General features: G+C 53.9%; 2 protein-coding genes across 2 annotated transcripts; both read left to right on the top strand.

The window, feature by feature from the left end:
- The first annotated feature begins 2,436 nt into the window (after positions 1-2,436).
- LOC125687402 (atherin-like) lies at positions 2,437-5,264 on the top strand. The gene is made up of 2 exons (XM_048932533.1): positions 2,437-2,620; positions 4,462-5,264. Exons 1-2 carry the CDS (start codon positions 2,437-2,439, stop codon positions 5,094-5,096), a joined length of 819 nt encoding a protein of 272 aa, XP_048788490.1. The 3' UTR covers positions 5,097-5,264.
- NR2F1 (nuclear receptor subfamily 2 group F member 1) lies at positions 5,201-15,187 on the top strand. Its single transcript, XM_048932071.1, has 3 exons — positions 5,201-6,042; positions 8,787-9,314; positions 13,542-15,187. Exons 1-3 carry the CDS (start codon positions 5,592-5,594, stop codon positions 13,820-13,822), a joined length of 1,260 nt encoding a protein of 419 aa, XP_048788028.1. The 5' UTR covers positions 5,201-5,591; the 3' UTR covers positions 13,823-15,187.
- Positions 15,188-15,941: the final 754 nt, after the last annotated feature.

Here is a 15,941-nt window from a genome sequence, read left to right as displayed (position 1 = left end):
GCCTGCATCACCATACCTGCAGTCGACTTTGCATGATGTTCCCCACCCCCGCCCACCTCCCATTGCCAGAAACAGCGCTCATAAGTTATCACCATTCATCTGCAGAGGGATCTTTGTGGAGGGGACAAGAGGGCTGTGAAGGAGAGGGGCGATATGGTCCGGGGTTGGGTTACACCAGGGAAAGACGCACAGAAAGGGGGTTAAATAAATAAATAAATAAATAAATAAATAAAGGAAAGTAAAAGAAACACACAATTTATCCTACTTCCTCCCAGGTCTCTGTGACCCAGAACGAAGAACATGGGGAACTCGGGTCCGAGCAGGTCCCCGTCCCTCAAACCTCTTCCCACTCCAGGTTCGCAGAGGTTAAAAAGCAATCACAGCCCATTTCCCAGCTATCTGTGAGCTGTGACTGTTCCCAGCGCCCTGCAGTTTGTCGGGGGCAGAGAATGCCTCCCGCCGGCCCAGCTTCGCTCGCACCTGGCCGCCCCACGGACAGCCCCAGCCCTGCAGCAGCCCCGCAGCCGAGCTGCTCCACCAACTTCTCGTCCCTCCGAGCTCCGCGTGTTCTGAGCCGCCTTCCCCGAGCGCGGAGCAGCGCACGGAGATGGCCCCCCTGCTCGCAGCCGGCTGAGGGGAGCCAGTGCCTCCCCGGCGCCGCGCAACCCATCCCGCAGCAGCGCGACTCGTATGGTCCGTGCTCCCTCCCCGCCGAGTATGGAGGCATCTGATTGCCGCCCCCGTAATCTGTTGACACTATCGCCCGGATAAACAGGCTGCCATCGATCTTTTCATTAGGTGATCAAATAACAAACGGAGCAGGTGAAAGACAACGGCACTTCTCCTCTCGCCCTTCCCCAGCCTGCTGTGAGATGCGCTTGCTCCTCACTTGTGGCCGGAGCTCGCCCGCGGCCCGTGGCTGTGCCCCTGAGACCCGCGTGGGTCTGCCCTCGCGCTGAGGGAGAGGGGCGGGGGAGATGGAAGTACCCACGGTTCTGCGGGGCGGGGGGGGAGGAGGGGGTACATCTGAGGGCAAACCGCGGCCCTGCGCGGCTCCCGAGCAGCGGGACGCCCGCACCCCAGCCCAGGGGGGACGCGCGGGGCGGGGGGGCCGCTCCGCCCGCGAGGTGCTGCGGTGATACGGCCCCGCTGCCCTCTCCCCCCCGCCCCACACCCGAGGAAAGAAGCGGCACTTGCCTGGGGTCGGCCGGCGGGGAGCGGGGCCGCGGCCGCGGAGAGCGGGTCCCGAGGAACCGGGCTGCGACGCTTGGTCCGTCCAGCTCCGCTCAGGCTCTCTCCCTCTGTGTCTGCGTCTGTGTCTCTGTCTCTCTCTCTCTCTCCCTCTCTCTCTGTGCCTTGCTCTGCCTCCTTTACTCCTTGTCTCTTCACAGTCTGGGGAGTAAAATCTGGATGATATACATACCGAGCGTGCTTTTTTTGTCTGATTTAATCTTATTCGTTTCACCTTTTCAATGACCAGGAGACAGGACCGAGAGTTTATTTAGAAAGAGGGAGAGAGAGGAAAGGAGCCCACTGTTGCATAGTCAATAACATCCTTTTTATCAATGCGATATACAATGGGGACGGCTTGGCCGAGGGACTCATTGAAAATCTCTTCATTATTTCAGGACAAATCGGGCGTTTATTCTGATCCCAGAAATGATGACGGATTCTCCCCCGCAGCCGGCTCCCGTCTCAGACCTCAGAGTGACAGGGGAAAAAATAAAATAAATGTGACCGCGATACATCAAAGTGGAGGGTTTCGGGGTTTTTCTCAATGAAAGCGACATCTCTTTGCTAAAATAATAACAATAAAACTTCCGTCAGATATATTTCATCCCCCTTTCCCATTGTCGGCTTCCAATCTGAGGATAAACTTTCATGGGAGCTGAGAGGAGGGCAGGCTTTTCCCTTCTTTCTTTATTCTTATATATGTGTGTATATGTATACCTATTTTTTTTCCCACTGTTTATTTCTTTGTCAGCCACAGTCTTTCGATTCGAAGCAAATCCCAGACTTCTCCCGAAAGAGGGAAGGTAGGAGCGGGAAAGGATGCACACGGTCACAAAGAAGGGGTTTCTCCTCCCGGGCAAAACTGTTTATTATTTTTCCCTGTTTTTAAAATAATAATTAGGAAAAAAAAAAAAAAAAAAAAAAAAGATGGGGTGGGGGGGAGGGGGGGAGAGGGGAAGAAAGAGAAAAAGAAAAAGAAAAAGAAAAAGAAAAAGAAAAAGAAAAAGAAAAAGAAAAAGAAAAAGAAAAAGAAAAAGAAAAAGAAAAAGAAAAAGAAAAAGAAAAAGAAAAAGAAAAAGAAAAAGAAAAAGAAAAAGAAAAAGAAAGGCCAGAGTGGATTGCAGGGGGCTGAGAACCTCGCGGAAAGCCTCCCAGGGGAGCGGGACCCGGCGGGGCGGGGGCCGGCGAGCGGCTGTCCGCTAGATGGCAGCCGGCGCCAGCGATTCCCGCTCGGCCTCCGCGCCACCGCCGGGGCTGCCGGGGCCGCGCCGGGCCGGGCCGAGCCGAGCCGCGCCGAGCGCCGCGGGGCGCGGAGCGCGGCCGCCCCCGGCCCCCGCCCCGCCGCCGCCGCTCCCCCGCCGCGCCGGGAGTCGCGACCGCCGCCGAGGTTTGCTCTGCGCGGGTGGAAGTTACTTGGGGTGGGGGAGCGGGTGAACGGCGTTGTGAAGTGGGGGGGTGGGGGTCCCGAAGCGGGTTTGCACGCGGGGAGGGGGCGACAGGGCCGTTGCGGATGCTTTCCCCCCGCCCCGCTCCCACCAAATGCTGCTCCCGGGGGTTGAGGAAAGCGAGTTTCCCATCCCCCTCTCTTTCCCCCCCCAGGGGGATATCGGTCCGGGTGGGGGTGCGGAGCGGAAATGGCCTCGGCGCGGCGTGCGCGGGGTGCGGTGCGGTGCGCTCTTTCCGTGCTCCTCTACAGCCCCTCGCTTGTTTTTTTTTGTTTGTGTGTGTATGTGTGTGTGATTGGAAGCAGAGAGAAAAATCCTATTTAAAAATGTGGAAAAAAAAAAAAGGGGGGGGGGGGGGGGGGGAAGAGGAATTGTGGTGTAAACTTTTCACGGGGTGCCCAAACCGTCCCCATTTAACTGCCCCTCTCCGCCTATCGCAGTGCACCCTACGCTTTTGATGTGTGTGCGGGTCTGTGCGAGAGAGAGAACGGCGGGGAGACCGCAGCCGACCCATACTAATCAGGTCTCAAAGTAAATAGCAGCGCAGGGCGATCTCAATGTAAATTGCGCTTGTCAGAAGAATCCCCTCGCTCTCTGCCTCCCTGCCTCCCTGCCTCCCTCCCTCCCTGCCTCCCTCCCTCCCTCCCTCCCTTCCTCTCTCCCCGCTCTCTCCTCCCCTCCCTTCCCCATCCCAGTCAGTAGGTAGCAGAGAATTAAAGAAAAAAAAAAAAAAACGCTGGGGGGTAACCAATGGAGCGCGGGAGGCTTGGCTAACCCCAGCCTCCCATGTTCTCTCCCCCCAATTCAGGGCTCTGACCAGTCAGTCGCCTTTGATTATCAGTTGCCAGCAGCCCTTCTCTTGGCTCCTTGACATGAGCTCCATATAAGGCAGCGATCTCCATAGAAACGTGTCAGTTTCAATAGTAGTGTCAAAGTTCACTATATACAGACATTCGCGCAGATCCCCCTTTCGGAAACATTGCTCTGCTCGGCTTCCCGTTTAAACGCATTCATTTTTTGGGTCTCTCTCTCTCCCTCTCTCTCTCTCTCCCCCTCTCTCTCTCCCTTCCTTGCATATTCTATTAGTTGTTTTTTTTTTTTTTTTTTTTTCCCCCTTCATCTCCCTCTTCTCCTTCCTTTTCTTCTTTTTTCCACCCTTCCTCCTCGTGTCTCTCGCTTCATTCCTGCAGGAGGAGAAGAGAAGAAGAGAGAGGTGAAACTAAAAAAAAAAAAAAAAAAAAAAAAAAAAAAAATCGGAAAGAAAGGAAAAAGGGGAAAAAGCCGAGCGAGAGCCGGGGGGGCAGCGCGGAGCGAGAGCGAGCGGGCGCGTTCCCACCGTGATGCCGTTCTCATTTTGACCGTTCTCGCCGATTTTTTTTTTTATTTTGGGGGAGGGTTTTGCTACCGGCTGATGAGTTTTTACCCGAAATACTTTTTTTAGGCAAACAAACAAAAAAAAAGAGGACCTTTCGGGGGGCGATCTCCACCGCTCTTTTTTCTTTTTTTTTTTTTTTTTTTTTTTCCCCTCGCCAGCACCGTGTGTTCACACAGGAGGAGAAGAAGAAGGAAGGGGCAAGGAAGAGGAAAAGAAGAGGATTTATTTACCCGACCTACTTTGGATCTCTCTTTTTCCTGCGTGTGCCATTATTATTCCCGTCCTCTATTTTTACACTTCGCCGTGAATTCGTCTCCTCTGCGAATTTAGTCACATCCGATTTTTTTTTTTGTAATTTTTTTCTTTTTTTTTTTTTTTTTTTTTTTTTTTGAAAAAAAAAAAAAAAAGAGAAGGAGAGAGAGAGAAAGAGAGAGAGCGAGAGCGAGGAGAGACACAGAGAGCGCGAGCGCCGAGCTCGAGAGAAAGAGCAGCGCCCGGCACCCTCCTCCGCCGCCGCCGACACGAGATCAAACTGCCTCAGCTCCCCGCCCGCCCCCCGCCGCGCTCCCCGGCTCCACCGCGCTGAATGGCTGACGGCGCCCTGCCCTGGACCTGGCCCCCGGACACCTCCGTGCCCTGATCGCTCCGCTCTCCGCCTCCACCTCTCGCTCCCCGGCCCGGCGCCCCGAGAGCCCGCAGCGGCGGCGGCGGCGGCAGCGGCGGCAGCACCGCGGCGGCGGCCGGGCCCCGGCGGCGGCGAGCGGCGACCTCCTCCTCCTCCTCCTCCTCCTCTTCTTCCTGCTTCTGCTTCTCCGGATCCAGCTTCGCGGCGGCGCCCCGGCTTCCTCTATGCCTGCGCATCCTCCGCGCCCGTAGCGCCCAGACCGCGTGTGCCTGTGCCTGTGCGTGTGCGTGTGCGCGAGTGGGGAGCCGTGTGCCGGGCGTGTGCGCGCGTGTCTGCCTGCGTGTGCGTGTCCGGCGTGTGCCTCTCCTGGATGCCTCTCCCGACGGCCCTGTTCGCCGCTTCTGATTTTGCAACTTGAAGTGGCGAGGGGGGGGGGGAGGGAGAGGAGAAGAGGCGAGAGAGCGAGAGAGGGAGCCGAGAGGGGAAGCGGAGAGACGGGGGGCTTCTAGGCGGGGGGGGGGGGGGAGCGCAGGGAGCGGAGAGGAGAGAGAGAGAGAGAGAGAGAGAGAGAGAGGAGGGGGGAAAAGAGCGAGAAAATCCTCCGACGCCCCCTCCCCCTCCCTAAAAAAAAAAAAAAAAAAAAAAAAAAATTAGCGAGAGCGCGAGCGAGAGGAGGGGGGATCGCGGCGAAAAATAAATAAAATAAAGAAAACGGCAGGAGCGGCTCCAGCCGGCGGCAGCAGGGCAGCGGCGGCGGCGGCAGCCGAGGCGGAGGCAGGCGGCAGGCACGGTCCCCTCGCTCCCCGCTCGCCCCCGGCGCCCGGCCGCCCGCCTCCCCCCCGCCCCCCGCCTCTCTCCCCCGGCAGCCCGCAGCGAGACGCGCCGCTCCCCAGCACTTTTTTGGGCCCGAGATATGGCAATGGTAGTTAGCAGCTGGCGAGATCCGCAGGAAGACGTGGCCGGGGGCACCCCGAGCGGCCCCAACCCCGCAGCGCAGCCTGCCCGGGAGCAGCCGCCCCAGCAGCAGGGGGGCTCGGCCGCCCCGCACACCCCGCAGACCCCCAGCCAGCCGGGACCCCCCCCTTCCACGCCGGGCACGGCCGGAGACAAGGGCCCGGGGCAGCAGGGCTCGGGGCAGAGCCAGCAGCATATCGAGTGTGTGGTGTGCGGGGACAAGTCCAGCGGCAAGCACTACGGCCAATTCACCTGCGAGGGCTGCAAAAGTTTCTTCAAGAGGAGCGTCCGCAGGAACTTAACTTACACATGCCGTGCCAACAGGAACTGTCCCATCGACCAGCACCACCGCAACCAGTGCCAGTACTGCCGCCTCAAGAAGTGCCTCAAAGTGGGCATGAGGCGGGAAGGTGAATATTTCTTCCCTACTATGCTATCGCTCTCCCTTCCCGTGGCCGTGGCAGGAGCGCGGGTTCGGGTGTGCGAGCGGGGGGCGGATGATGCGCGCAGGGGTGCGCGGGGTGTGTGTGCCCCGAGATGCGCGGCTCGCGGCGGCGATCCGGGTCCCTCTGTATTTACATGCACATGTCAATCTCTCCCTCTGCCTGCACTCCATCTGGCAGCCCAGCGCCAGGTTTTGTTGTTGCTGCGGATGGTGGTTGGCGATGTTTTCTTTTGCTTTTCGGTTCGTGCCTCCTGCCCTCCTCCCGCCGCTCCCCACCCCCCTTCCCCGGCCCCGCCGCTCTCTCCCCGTCCCCGCTCATTGTGCCCGGGATTTATCACCACGGTGCTCGCTACACGTTTATCGTGCGGTGCCCCTTCGCGTGTGCGTGTGTGCGCCTGCGGTGGTGGATGTGGTTTTGTCTATTGTTGGCATGAGCCCGGGGGTGGGGTGGGGGGGAGATGCATCCCTCCGTACGAGATGTGCTCCCATTCAGCTTCCTTTCCCCCCCACCTCCCGCCCCACCGTTTCTCTTTAAACCCAAACGCTTCTCGGTAGCTCCATTCTCAGGCTCAATTTTCCTGAAAGAAAGATGAAGGACGTGTAAGTAGACAAGGAAAGAGTAAAGGGGGGAGAACAAGGGGTGAACAGGGGGGAAATGTGGCACGATCTCCCCTTTGCCGGTGCCCGGAGTGTGGTGCTCCGCGAGGTTTGGCCTTGTTTTCACTCCACGCGTTGTTCAAAGGAAAGTTTTGGAGCGAGCCGGGTTCTTGTGCTCCTGTCATTTTTTTTTTTTTTTTTTTTTTAGCACGCTGCTCGCTCGCTTTATTTCTTCATCAAACTCCACCCTCTCCTTAAAGCCTGCATACAAATCGCGATTTATAACCTATTTACCGATCCTTCTCCTCCTAGCAGAACTCGCGGCTGGCAGCAGGCTCTGCGCTTTCCAAGCGCTCCTCCGCTCCTTCCCTTCCCCTTCTGCTTCTCCAGCTCTCCCCGTGTTCCCTCGCAGGAAGGTCCCTGCCCTCCTTTTCCCCCGGTTCCCCTGTTTGGCCGCTGGAGTTTAACCCTAAGGTTGATCTAAAGGTGTCTGAGAGCCACAGCAGTCAAACGCTGTGTCCCGCTGTCGGCCGCAGCCTTCATGGGCTGTAACACTGTATTTCGTGTTGCCACAGGAAAGGCAAGGGTGCCGCTCCAGACCTGAAGTGTGACGGCCTCGTTGGTAGCTCCAGAGGCTGTAGGTCTGGGGGAAAAATAAAAGGGGGAGGGGAAAAAAAAAAGAAAGAAAGAAAGAAAGAAAGAAATAGAAACCACCCAAAAAACTTGGAATTATGCTCACAGTGAATTGAAAAATCAGTGCTAAATTTAAGGCAGAGCCATGAGGCAGAGGTTGGCCGAGGGCAGAGGAGGAAAGGTGCGGCCCACGGACGCGTGGGAATAAAGGGGAAAAGTTGTGGGAGTGTGCCACGTCGGGACGAGGGACGGTGCGCCGTGCGGGTGTGTGCGGGTATCTGTGCGGGGACCGGCCCGAGCAGCAACGTCTCTCAAAGTTACCTTTGTTTACATGGCATACGGCTGGGAGCGCGGTGTGGCACTGCTGGAGGGAAACACACACACACACGCTTTAAAAAAAAAAAAAAAAAAAAAAACTTTGGTCAGCGCTCGGGACTGGCGGCACGCTCACGCTCTGTGCGGAGATGGTTAATGAATCCGGTGTTTTTGCAGTTGCAAGCTTGTGCATTCACTGTGCAACGCTGACTGCAGGCTTTTGCAGTGGCGACAGCGCACCAAAGATATTAATTACACCGTCCCCTTTTTTTTCCACGAATGTTTGGCTATTGTAAGTGCGGACCTTTTTGTCTCCTTTCCCCCCTTTTCCTCGATAATATTTAATCTTTCTCTTCCTTCCAGCAGGGAGAACTTTGCGGGGCGGGGGAGGGGGTGCTCTCTGGACAGCTGGGCAACAAAGTTAGCGGTGGGAGTGGGGGCTGCGACCCGCTCCGCTCCGGGGGAACGAGGTGATATTACAGAAGAATACAGACGCGTTTATTTTTATTATTATTATTATTTATTTATTTATTTTCTGAACAAGCAGCACAGCGGTTGACTTGTAAATCTCGGTGCCAGCAGCAGGGCGATCGGCCGGGATCCGCAGCGAGCCGGGCTGTGCTTAACAGCTGGCTGTGATTTTTAACCCCACTTTCTCACCGCCCGGAGGATTTCTTTGATTTTACTTTTACGTGCGGGGCTGCCTTTTGTGGTGGGAGGGGAGGGGGGCCGCGGAGGGGGGAGCGGGTTTGCCTTGTTTGCCTTGGCTCTTTTTTTCTTTCTTTCTTTTTCTCGTTTCTTTCCTGCTTTCTGCTTCTTCTTCTTCTTCTTTTTTTTTTTTCCTCTCTTTTTTTTTTTTCCTTTTCTTTCTTTCTTTTCTTTTCTTTCTTTTTTTTTTTTTTTTTTTTTTTTAATCTGTGCTTATGTTTGAAGCCTGTCTGTGCCGAGGGCGGGGGACGCTTGGCTGCTGCTTCTATGCTGGGGGTGCCGGGCCGGACCGGGCCGTGCCGAGTGGCCGATGCTGCTGCCGGCCCCACACGGCTCCGGCTCCGTGCCCGGCTGTGCTGCGGCGGGGAGAAGCCCGGCATTGTCTCCATCCGGCTGGCAATGCCCGCAAGCCTCCAGGATGCACATTTCCTCTCCTTCTCTCCTTGTTTTTGTCAGCGGTTCAGCGAGGAAGAATGCCGCCCACCCAGCCCAATCCCGGCCAGTACGCCCTGACCAACGGGGACCCCCTGAACGGGCACTGCTATCTCTCGGGATACATCTCCCTGCTGCTGCGGGCCGAGCCCTACCCCACCTCCCGCTACGGCAGCCAGTGCATGCAGCCCAACAACATCATGGGCATCGAGAACATCTGCGAGCTGGCCGCCCGCCTGCTCTTCAGCGCCGTCGAGTGGGCCCGCAACATCCCCTTCTTCCCCGACCTGCAGATCACCGACCAGGTGGCCCTGCTGCGGCTTACCTGGAGCGAGCTCTTCGTGCTGAACGCGGCTCAGTGCTCCATGCCGCTGCACGTGGCCCCGCTGCTGGCCGCCGCCGGCCTCCACGCCTCCCCCATGTCGGCCGACCGCGTCGTCGCCTTCATGGACCACATCCGCATCTTCCAGGAGCAGGTGGAGAAGCTGAAGGCGCTGCACGTCGACTCGGCCGAGTACAGCTGCCTCAAAGCCATCGTCCTCTTCACCTCAGGTGAGCGCTGGGAGCACCGGGGGGGGGAAGAGGAGACGTGGGGGGTGACGGTTCCCATGCGCGTGGGCTGGGAGCGTCGCGGCCTGTCCCACTCTGTCCCCATAAACACTCACACGTATGGATATAAACACACGTATATATCCGTCAAATTAGGTGGAGGCGGTGGAAACACGCGTGCACGCATGTTAACAATTTTTCCCGGTGATAGATGGTTCGAATTAACTGGCAGGAAAGTGCATTAACTGCGCCTTTGAAGTGCTCTGGTTGTAGCCTATAAGAATATAATACATCTTCTATTATTATAACCTGCGAGGGGGAAATTTATAAACATCAAAGGCAAGCGATGCGAGGGAAATGTAGGAAATAGGAGCGAAGAGAGATAAGGGGCCTCGCAGTGTCATTTTTTAATCATTATTCTAATTATCGCCACGATGGGGCTAATTGCCACTTTCTCCACTTGTTTGTTTTCCTTTTTCTCCTCTCCCCATATTCTCTCCTTTCTGCCCAGTTTGCTGTTGCGGGTTCAGTTGTGGTGCTGCTGTTGTTGTGTTTAACCTTGTCTCCCCACTCAGTGATGCCCAAAGAGTCTCAATAAATCTGACTTAAAACCAGGGCCGACGCAAAATTAAAAGCATTCCTGAACAAAGATGGCAAATCGTTCAGAGCCTGGTTTAACAGTAAGCAGTTTATAATCCATCAATATCAGTTGCCTCCCATGCATGAAAAATAGTATTTACATTGTATTAAAATGACTCCTAAATTTGCACAATATTGTAATGTAGCAAACGCAGTATTAATATCGATTTGAACATCGGATAATTTATTTAGACAGGAGCACCTAATTTGTATGCAGGGTGGTCGGAGCCGTGTACTGTGACTGCCCCCTTCTCCTTCCCGTGCAAATGCAGGCACTCCACATCGGAGGGAATGTTTCTTTGCAGAGGATCAAGTGCAGATCTTAAAACAAATGGAAGATGTACCGAATAGCCAGCGCCACATTTTAATGCATTTTATCTTAATAAGTCTTCCTGATGGAAACACGTTTTTCAGAAGTGACAAGAGATCTGGCTGCATTTATCAGGCGGGTGCAGTGCACTGCAGCCCTGCGCTCCCCACCCCATCCATATCTGGGTCTCATCAGTAAGTGGGGCCAAGTTGAGAGAGCCCGTCCCTTCTCCAGGACCCCACTCGGAGGGGTTACACCCTGCAGAGAGGGGTTGCCCTGCACCCCCTTCACAAAGGCTCAGGGGAGGAGATTGCCCCACATGAGGACATTTGAGGATTTTTTTTTTCCTTTGGCTTGGTTTTAGCTTTGCTTTTGATTTTATTATTGTTATTGTTATTATTTCTCTCTCTCTCTCTCTCTCTCCACCCCCAGCCTCTTCTGCTCTCCTCAAATGTCCGACCTTGGCTGGAGAGGCAGCCAGGGGCTTCAGATGAGCCCCTCATTTACATATATTAAAAACAATCATAATAATTAAATGTTTACGAGAAGAGAAGTCCCTTCCCTCGATGGAGCAGAGCATGAATGGGGGTTGGAGGGAGAATAATATTATTTTGGAGCAGAATCACACGGGGCAGCTCAGAAAATGGAAATACAGCTGTCAGGAGTAATCCACCCCTTACCCCCATCCACACATTTCCACTTTTCACTAAACTTGTTTTGATTGCTTAGCCAGAGGGGAATTCATGGGAAGCCTTGCTCAAAGTCATCCAACTTTTAAACAAACTTTGACTGATGGAAAAGACGTTTTTAGGTATATTGTCCTAAGTCCTGAGGACTTAGCATTTGAAGCTGGTGTGGGTTCCTCCTGTTGTGGTTTTTACATTTGGGCACTGGATAGTATATCTAATGTGTAAAATTCTGGACGCCATCCAACAGCTGGGTCGTGACCCAAAACCTGCTGCTTTTCTTTATTTGTTATTTATTTATTTCCCCTTTTCCTTATTCCCAGTTATTAATTCCTGCACCTTTTTTCCTCCCCATAAATAAGCGTTTCCAGGAAGGGATTGGGCTAAATAACACAAATCCAATAAATCTATTTGCAGCGCAATAAGAACTTTGATTTCTAGTTAGATGCCAGCTGATTACATCTATATTTCCCGAGCACTAAACTCTTCTGAAGGCATAACGTGAAATACATTCCCACCAGTACAAAGGGGAAGGCAGGAGTGTGCTGAGCAGTAATGGTTATTTATTTACATAATTTCTTTTCCATAGACTGCAGGAAGAAATATAGCACTTTTCTGTATTGACAGTCCACCGTATGAGAAAGTGAGGAGAGCAGAATTTCCACGTTAGCCCACTTTCTGCGATGGGGTAATAATTCACCTCCAGTAAACGTGGGCTGTGTTGTTTCTCCCATAGACTGCACCTCCCTGGGCTCAGCGAGCTACGTACCTCTTAATTATTATTATTTTTAATCCCCTCCTAAAGGGAGAGTTAAGCCTCCCCACTGCCACCTTGAAGGATGTGATATACAACCCCAACAAATGCATCTGCCAGAACATTTGAAATAACCACAGCTGCAGGGGTGCCCTCGACACGAGTACACCCCACACGGGTTTGGAGGTGAAGCTCAAATCCAGCCCTAGCTGCACCCTGCAGCAGCACCGTCCCCATCCCTAGCACCACTGACCTGTGGTATAGGTGGACCTGATTAATATTTTACTAACCTTAAGGGTATGACATATGGGGCATAAAGAGAGAGCCCTGCTAGGGTGTCAGTGAGACCCTTTCATATCGCATTGTTTGGAAGTTGAATAGGATCCTAGTGCATAATGGGCAGATAATGCATGTAAAATAGCAAGATATATGTAAATATGGAGTGTGATTTGTGGCAATCAACATATGAACAGGCCTGTGGTTTTGATATATGTTGCAAACAAGAACAGGCCCAAGCGTTTGATATATATATATTCTGCAACCTGGTGCTTTAGATGTGGGAAAATATCACTGCATTAAAGGTACAGTATGGATTAGCAGTGCAGCCTGGCTCAGATAATTGTACATCTGAGGGACACCAGGTCCGAGGCGCGGGTCAAAGGTGCCCTCTTCAGAAGTTCCTGAATTATTTGTGTTTTATTTGTATTTTCGCTCGAGGCCACAGCATTGTAGATGAAGGTGTTCAGAAATCCGTGTGAGGCCACTTCTTGATAAGGGCAGGCACAAACTTCAAATATCCCGTTGCTGGAGATTTTTTTTTCCTTTTTTTTTTTTCCCCTCTTTTCTTTTCCCCCCGCTTTGAATAATTTGTTGTGTCTTTCCAGGGTCATAATTCCGCATTCACAATTTTGTAGTGTCCTTTTGGGGGCCATTAACATTCATTAATTCATATACAGATCTATATATTAGCAAAGTCTGCCTTTGATCTGCGCTAAACCGCGCTGCCAGCTGACTGCCTCCCTCTGATCCTGATGTGTTGTTGGGCTTTTTCCTTTTCTTTTTTCTTTTTTTTTTCTTTCCCTTCCCCCCCCCCTCCACCCCCCCGCCACCCCACCACATATATGTATTTATTATTAATCGGCGAAACAATGTGGATGTCGGAGGCGCTCCCCTTCCGCAGCGGCACCACCGCCGCCGCGCTGGGCTCTGTGTGATCGGGGGTGCAGCGCAGGGCCGCGCGGGGCCAAGGTGGAGCTGTGACCGCGGGCTGCGCGGGGTCAGGGCCCGCCCGGCTTTGTGTGCCGGAGATCCGTGGGTCCCCGCGGGCCGGGCGCGGGGCGCAGTGCCCGGGGCGGGGCGGGAGGCTCAGCGCGGCATCCCCCGGCCTCGGCCTTCCCTTGCGGCTGATGCGCAGCCATGTCGGCAAACTCGCTCCGTGTGCGCGTGTGTGTGTGCCTGCGCGCGGCGGCAGCGCTCGTTCTGCTCCCCCCCCCCCCACCTCCCCTCATAATTTTCGCTCCCGTCCGCCCCTCTCCCGCCGCCGCTATTTACCGGGGACGAGCTCGAAAGGGGCTCCGAGATGGGGGAGGTCTGTCACACACTGTGGGGTGAGGGACGGGGGGGGGGGGGCGAGGGGAGGGGAGCGACAGGTCGCGGCCCCCCATACATCCGCGGGTGCGGTGTTTATTATGGGGGAGGGGGAGAAGTGTACTGAGTGGGGGGGCTGCGCGCAGCCTTGCGGTCCATCCGCCGCCACTAACCGCTTCCCTTCCTCCCCCCTCTCCTCCTCTCCCTTCCGCACCCCCGGCCGCCTTTCCGCGGGCGCGCTGCGGCCCGGGCAGACGCCTGCGGGCTGTCGGATGCGGCGCACATCGAGAGCCTGCAGGAGAAATCGCAGTGCGCGCTGGAGGAGTACGTACGGAGCCAGTACCCCAACCAACCCAGCCGCTTCGGCAAGCTGCTGCTGCGGCTGCCCTCCCTGCGCACCGTTTCCTCCTCCGTCATCGAGCAGCTCTTCTTCGTCCGCTTGGTAGGTAAAACCCCCATCGAGACCCTCATCAGGGATATGCTACTGTCGGGGAGCAGCTTCAACTGGCCTTACATGTCCATCCAGTGCTCCTAGAGCCCGGCCGCAGCCCGGCGGGGACGCTGCGCGGCGGCGGAGGCGGGGGCGCGCGCACCGAGGGGCGGTCGGGGCGCGGGGGGGGCCCGGGAGGCGGACACTGAACAAAAGAACGGCGCAAGTGGGAGCAGAGGTGTGGCCGCGTTGGGGAGAGGGACGGACCTCGCGTCCGTGCGGGTCGTGGTGTTGCGGTTGGTCTTCGGTTTGGTTGGGTTCCGGTTATTATTATTATTTTTTTTTATATATATATTTTTTTCCGTTTTTTTTTTTTCTTTCGGAGAGGAGGAAAAAAAAAAGATAATAATAATAATAAAAGACAAAAAGGCAAAAAAAAATTAAAAAAATACAAAAAATTAAAAATATGAGTATTGAGGGGATATTAATCACACCTGAAGGGGATACTGGAGCTTCCAGGATTTATTGTGGACTGTTGTTGATATATGCTGTACAGTAACAAACAAAACAAATCGCGTTGAAGCCGAACTGAACCTTGTTTAGAAGGAGCAACAAACCAACGAGCGAACAAACCGACAAACAATTCCACGCGCAAACACTTACCACGAGCATTGTTACTCATTTTGTAAAATATTAGTCTTTATTTTCATTTTTTGTAAAACTTAAGACATCGTATGCGCAGAAAGAAAGAAAGAAAGAAAGAAAGAAAGAAAGAAAGAAAGAAAGAAAGAAAGAAAGAAAGAAAGAAAGAAAGAAAGAAACAAGAATTAGGGGAAAATAACATTTTCCAAATAATTATAAAAAAAAAATTGTCCTGTGTCTATGTATCTATATCTGTTTTGTATTTTTTTCTGGTTCCAAACCAGGTTTCCTGTGATTCTATACTAATAATTTTTGATATAACCCTTTGCTTCTTATAATGAGTGCGATATATGTTGTCGAAGCTGTTCTTCAAGAATTAAAATTGAAGTGAGAATTTAAACAAAAATAAAAGAATTTAGCAAAAAAAAAAAAAAAAAGAAAAAAGAGAAAAAAAAAAAAAAAAACACCAACTACTTATCACCCCACAACCCACGAGTCTTGTTGCTTGAAACATGCCAACAGTTCATCAAAAAGAGAGAAAAAAAAAATGATAATAATAACCAAAACCACTAGAGCTGCCTGGACCTTTATCTCCTGTGTCGGCCCTACAGGAGAGGATCGAGGCCCACGCACGTGTCCAGTGTGGGACAGCCCGGCCGGAGCACAACACCGCGCTGCCTCCTGCGGGACCGCGGGATGGGGCGCAAAGTGGCCGCGGCTGCTGCACCAGTCGCACAGACACGGTCCCTTTTCGTCTTTTTTTTAATATTGTTTTTTATATTGCTGCTTTTATGTCTTTTTTTTTTTTCTTCTTTTTCTCCCCTTCCCCCTCTCCCCCCCCCCCCCCCCCCCCCCCTCCCCCATTCTCTGTCTTCACCCCAAAGACCCTCTGGGCGGCCGCTCTGCCCCAGCCTTTAGCGGGCACCCAGCGCTGCGCCCACGGCAGACACCTGCCCTGTCTCCGCTCCTCGCTCGTGTCCCGAGAGTGCTTTTATTTTTGTTTTTATCTTTCTGAGCCAAGGAAAAATTAAAGATCATTTCAGTAATGGAGCTGCTGTGGAGGTGAAGGCTTCACAGTGCTGCTCGGTCCCTGTAACAGCTTCCATCGCATTAATGTTTTATGGGATCCGAGACAGAGCTGTAAGAACACACACTGCCAGGGGATCTCTTTCTTAACGTATTAATAAAGCCGGATCTTTAAAAATAGCACTGCCCCCGCGCTCAGGCACCCCCCGTGCCACAACGAGCCCGGATGAGGCAGGTTCGTGGAGTCACGGGCGGTGTTCTTTTAATTTGCTGTCCTCCATCCTCTCCTTCTCTCCCTCTGCCCTCTCTCTCTCTCTCTCTCTCTTTTTGCATTAACAAGATCCTTCAACCCAACCCGCTTGGGGCTTTTAATATTCCAGGCGCAGCAGATCCGAGGCGAGCGCAGCTCCACGCTCACAGCCGGGTACCAGCGCTGCGGGCAGGCGCTGCGCGGGGGCGGCCCACGGGCGCCGCTCAGGGGAAGCGGGGGCTGCGGGCGAGGATGGGACGCGGGGATACCGTTCTGTTCCCCGCCCAGGTGGGGGTGCCGGGGGCA

The sequence above is a fragment of the Lagopus muta genome, chromosome Z (genome assembly GCF_023343835.1).
Source record: "Lagopus muta isolate bLagMut1 chromosome Z, bLagMut1 primary, whole genome shotgun sequence".
NCBI classification, from domain to species: domain Eukaryota; kingdom Metazoa; phylum Chordata; class Aves; order Galliformes; family Phasianidae; genus Lagopus; species Lagopus muta.
The sequence above is the reverse complement of the archived record's forward strand: the minus strand, read 5'-3'. Positions and strand labels throughout refer to the sequence as shown.

Bases quoted from the DNA above. Each gene is read 5' to 3' on its own strand.
- LOC125687402 (XM_048932533.1), top strand. From the start codon at position 2,437: ATGGCAGCCGGCGCCAGCGATTCCCGCTCGGCCTCCGCGCCACCGCCG. The intron at 2,621-4,461 runs GTTTGCTCTGCG...AAAAAAAAAAAG, and splicing joins GAGTCGCGACCGCCGCCGAG to AGAAGGAGAGAGAGAGAAAG.
- NR2F1 (XM_048932071.1), top strand. From the start codon at position 5,592: ATGGCAATGGTAGTTAGCAGCTGGCGAGATCCGCAGGAAGACGTGGCC. The intron at 6,043-8,786 runs GTGAATATTTCT...TGTTTTTGTCAG, and splicing joins AGTGGGCATGAGGCGGGAAG to CGGTTCAGCGAGGAAGAATG. The intron at 9,315-13,541 runs GTGAGCGCTGGG...CGGCCCGGGCAG, and splicing joins CATCGTCCTCTTCACCTCAG to ACGCCTGCGGGCTGTCGGAT.